The 5,252-nt window shown below is 34.5% G+C and overlaps 1 protein-coding gene across 1 annotated transcript; it reads left to right on the forward strand.

Annotated features, from left to right (window-relative positions):
* Positions 1-3,926: 3,926 nt before the first annotated feature.
* LOC111632139 lies at positions 3,927-4,946 on the forward strand. The gene has a single exon (XM_023376513.1). The coding sequence runs from the start codon at positions 3,927-3,929 to the stop codon at positions 4,599-4,601; it is 675 nt and encodes a 224-aa protein (XP_023232281.1). The 3' UTR covers positions 4,602-4,946.
* Positions 4,947-5,252: the final 306 nt, after the last annotated feature.

The raw sequence follows: 5,252 nt of genomic DNA on the forward strand, positions 1-5,252 counted from the left end.
ATGTTTTAAGCCGAAGTGAATAAGGCATCAGCCAACCATTCTGGGAAATCCGGGTTTGGTCCATTCCGGCTACATTGTGCCCTGTTTTTCACTATTCAGCCACTAATTGTAAGCCCGGCCAATCCACGATGAAATTGAAAAATGGCTCTCTTATTTGTTAGTACAAACAGAATGGAAAGAGTTAAATAAAACTAGCTCTGCCATTGGGTTGCATAGCTTGCCTTCTAGATGCGATATGATACTTTGCTGTTACTGCTAAAGTTCGTTCTTTTTCGATGACGATCTGAAGAATCCATTTGCAACTAATCGCCAACTTTCCGAATTTATTTTAACTCTCTCTCTCACTAAAAAGGCCTGTTTTAGCAAGCAATGGGGTAGCCGACGGGTCGCCCCGAAAATACATTAAATGCAGACGTTTCGTCATGTTTTCTTTTCTCACCGCAAGATGGCATGAGAGGAAAATAGTCTGCTGTATTTCAGACTAGCGTCTAATTACAGAACTATTCCATAGCCCGTAGTTGTAGTTTTTATCACGAGATGCCGCTAGTGTCGTGACGTTCAGCCAAGGTCTATATAAGAAGGTCGGGACACGCTTCTTAAGCCGCCATTTTGGGACTTTTTGAGTCGCGTGTTTTAAGCAAACTCGTACGAACAGTCAGTTTTATACGACATTAATTAAACTAAAATTGCATAAATCCAGCGATTTTCAGTCGAAAATATAATAATGATTTCGGATGATTACGCAACCCCAATTTTATGTAACTTTTCGATCAAATAGTTTAAAAGAAACAATCATCTATATCATTTTCTGTCGTGATTGAAACTAATTAAATAGGTGCTAAAACTGTTGCAATTACGTATATTCACTTCGTAAAGTGATGCAATAACATCAAAGGAAATTTAAAGTATAATAAAGAACATACAATGAAGTTATCCAAAATTTTATTTTAAAGCATTTACCAATTTAATGCATTTAAAAAATAAATACTGAACTAACGTTTAATTAATGAACATTTTTGGCTTTACAAAGGCTTAAACGTCATATTTTCCTAATTACATAAAATTTAATCAAAAGGATAATATTAAACATAATTTAATGATATTTTTAACAGAACTTATCTGAGACATAACTTCTTTCTCTGTTTACACACAAGATACAAATGCTAATTTACATAAAATGATTCTTTATTCTTGTATAAAAAGCAATTTCACCAAGTCACATCACAAATAAATACTCAAAATTTAAACAATGAAATTATTTATGGAGACAAATGAGAAAACATTTTTCAACTTTTTCACTTTTTCACATTAAAAATTGTGGGAACCGCATTCCATTTCAGCAGCTTCCTTCCGTCAGCTCTTTTCAGTTCAAACTGCGATTCTTCGAAATGAAGCTGAACAACAAATAATTTAATGTGAGCTCACGTATACATTTCAAGACAGTAACTATAGAAAAATACATGATATACACTAACCTCACACAGNCGCTTGCTCTTGTTGAGGTTTTCCGCGGCAAACAAGTACGCGCGCATGACGTTATTCGAATATTTAACACGGCCGAATTGTATCGAAAGCTTGCGGTACCCAGAGCACACATGTATTGTTACACTGGCGTCTAATTACAGAACGATTCCATAGCCCGTAGTTCTAGTTTTTATCACGAGATGCCGCTAGTGTCGTGACGTTCAGCTAGCGTATACCTCGTACTGTGCGATGTTCTTGGAATTTTTTGTCGATAGCTTTAAAACAATACTTTATCATAGATAATTGGTTGTGAATTATTCCCGCTACGTTGCAAAGAAATCGTTATGGAAAATATCGCGTTGGATATACTGTATTAGAAAATACTTGTATTATGTACTGTATTTGACAGGTTTCTACGAATGGAAAGCCACAGATAAGTTGAGAACCAACTAAAGTTAACTGTGTCGTACTGTCTAAAAATTCATAAAATTTATAAATTCTACTAGTGCGGCTCTGGCACATGGAATCGTGACTACGCTCAGTTCAGAAATGTACTGTATTTACAAAAAGAAAACATTCAATAACAGATTGAGCGTATAAAAATATTACATATGTGTAATTTTCAATAAATCTTTTTCATAAAGAAAACATTTTTCTTATGAATACTGTGGCATTTTTTCTTAGCTAACGTTCAAATAAATCATTGCAGATCTGTTAAATCAGGCTACAAAAAGTTCAGTAATATTTTACTGACGGTGATAATTTGTTGATGGATTTAATTAAACTACCAATTCAAAAGACTTTACTCAAATTACGCAATACACTTAACTCTTGGTATTCGCTAGGGTTAGGTTTTTTAAAATCTCGTGAAAACCAAATAAGGATGCCTATGGAGAAAATTGAGTTTGGTTTTGTGGAACATTTCAAAGATAAACGTTAATTGTAAAATAAAATATAGTATTGCAAATTTTCTAATATAAAACATTTTAATTATTTCTAAAAAGCAATGAATAATTTTATTAAATAATACAAAAAAAAAAATCGAGTAAGAGATTGAAAATCCAACAGGAAAATCTTGAGATTAAAAGAATTTAAGAACGAAAGTCTACGTATTCTGTAGAATAACTTTTATAATATACTGTATAATTTTAAATATTTTGATATAAACAATGAACAATAATCATCTTTTAAAGCTATAATATAAACATTGAACATTAGACAAAAGACAAATTTGACGTTCAACAAACGAACAGTAGCAAATTTTGTTCGTAACAAATTAATTCTGACTGTGGTGTAAATACACCACAGTCAGAATTATGCTTGTCCAGCTTCTTGACGTCACGAAGTAGCGACATCTCATGGTAAAAAACAGAACTACGGCTAACGGAATCGTTCTGTAATTAGACGCCAGTTATTTCAGTGAGGTAAACTTAGGAATTCCCCACCTAAATTTAGGGAAAATCAGCAAGATAGGAGAAATAGTTTAGGTGAAAATGTAAAGTCTGCCCGTATTGGTTAGTGGAGTTTCAGTGACAAGTAGGAGCTTCCATAAGTTACGACTCATAAATGTTCTCTCACGAGAATCTTGAGGCGATATGAGCACGTGGCTTCATCAATATATTGCTTTTGCTCAACTGTGCCCTAAAGTGAAAATCTGTGTTTCTGTGGATTGTCAAAGATCCATATTTTTTAAAATGAATTGCACCTGGAGCCAAAACGATTTAGGGAACTTCTTACGAGTTTTAGGGATATTCTGTTTGTCGGGATAAAAATCGTCTGTCATGCGATTTCCCGCGCTTTTCCATTCTTTCGACGAACGACGGTTGTCGCCATAGAAACGGCAATCGGACCACTTTTGATGACTCGACAGCTGATTGGTTGAGAGACATCGGACCATCAGCGGACGTCTTGTAGCGCTGCTAAGCGCTGATTGGTGGAAGCCGATTGACTCCAATCAGTATAAAAGGATTGAGTTGTGGCGGGAAGTTCAGTTCGCCTTGGACGCATGAAGGGAACTCACGCTTGACTTTAGTTCGTCTAAGCTATCCCCCGAAGATTATTTCGTCTCGTTGGACTGCAAATGACTTTACAGTTAGTTCGTCTCAAGGTGTCTTTTCGACGGACCTGTTGTAGTGGATAAATGTGATGAACTTTGTTATAATTAATGTTTTGTAAATGTTTGTTTTGTGAACTTTGTAACTGTACATACGTTTATTTTCAATATATATATAAGTTTAGTTATATATTTATAAGAAAATAAGTTACTTAACACTTCCATCAACAATGGAAGTGTTAAGTAACAATGGAAGTGTTAACAATGGAAAACAAGAGAAAGCGACGTGCAAGATTTACGGGCGCTGGAGAAAAAAAGAGAAGTATCACAAAAATTTAAAGAAAAGAATCCTGAGGCAAACAAAAGAGCTGTAAAGAGGCATTTTGATAGGAATCCCGATGCTAATAAAATGTGTTGCGCTAATGGAAAGGTTATGTTGCCCGGATTCAAAGAAGCACCCGAGCCTTTAAGTGATCTTTCTTACAAAATAAATGAATCAAGTGGCAAAGAACTGCAAAAGCAATCGAAGAATTTTCTAAAAAATGCAAGAAAGTATAATGGATGTTTCCAAAGGACTTCGTTCGGCAGTAAGGAAGTGAGAGAAGAAAATTTTATGCCAACTTTTAAGATCCAAGGACAAATATATCATAGGATTGGCAGTCTTTTGCCATTAGAAGATCAACCACCTGTATTTCTTCAAATATATTTTGTAGGAAACGATGAAGAAGAGGTGAATATTAGGTGCAATCATTCCACAGGAGTGGATAAAAGATTAGTTTATCAAATACAAAAGGCTCTTCATGAGCATAATTCATATATCAAAGAGTTTAAAGCAGCTATTGAACGAAAATCAACAGGAGAAAATTTTCAAATTGTAATTAATCCTGATAAACGACCTGCTGGTGAATATAGAGGACGATTTAATGCACCAACTGCAGATGAAGTGGCCTTAGTCATTGTTGGACAATCTTTTGAAAAGCGCGACATTATTATTCAAAGCAAAGATAATAAGTTTGTGCGCATTCCTGAAACGCATCGCTCTTATGATGCATTACAGTACTTATTGATAATAATAATAATATGAAACGCCAGAAAAATACGAGAAAACCGTTTCTGGTGGGTAAAAAATAGAAAACATGACACAACAAAAAAAGTAACTACTTAAAATGGATAAACTGTAAAAAAAGAAAAGGATAAAAGAAGATATAAAGAACTTAGAAAAAAATTAATTTTGGGAAAAATAAGTTTGGGATAGAAATTGTACAGAAATAGGAACATATATAGGAGGAAAAAAATGCACTGAAGCATGGAAATTCCTAACAAATATCAGAAATTAGCAGGTGGGCCCGGCGTTGCTCGGGCAAAAGTAACGATAACTAAGATAAAGATTATTACGTTACAGTCAACCTTACCCGTTTTCACAGAATGTAAGAATTGGGTCCCCTTGTTTCCAGACTAATTAGAGAACTTTTAGATGGATATAAAAATATGTTCGATTTCCCACAAAAACGAAAAAAACTGCATCTGCGTCTTGCACGTCGCTTTCTCTTAACAATTCCATTGTTACCTAACACTTTCATTGTTGACACTTCTATTGTTACTTAAAACTTCCATTGTTACTTAACACTTCCATTGTTAATTAGCACTTTCATTGTTGATGGAAGTGTTAAGCCTTAATCCTGTTTTTCTCCCGTGGGGAGGAATTTCGAAAAATCCCTTTTTAGTGTGCGTTCTC

The sequence above is a fragment of the Centruroides sculpturatus genome, unplaced genomic scaffold (assembly GCF_000671375.1).
Source record: "Centruroides sculpturatus isolate CEXI.00-Female unplaced genomic scaffold, Cexi_2.0 scaffold711, whole genome shotgun sequence".
NCBI lineage: Eukaryota > Metazoa > Arthropoda > Arachnida > Scorpiones > Buthidae > Centruroides > Centruroides sculpturatus.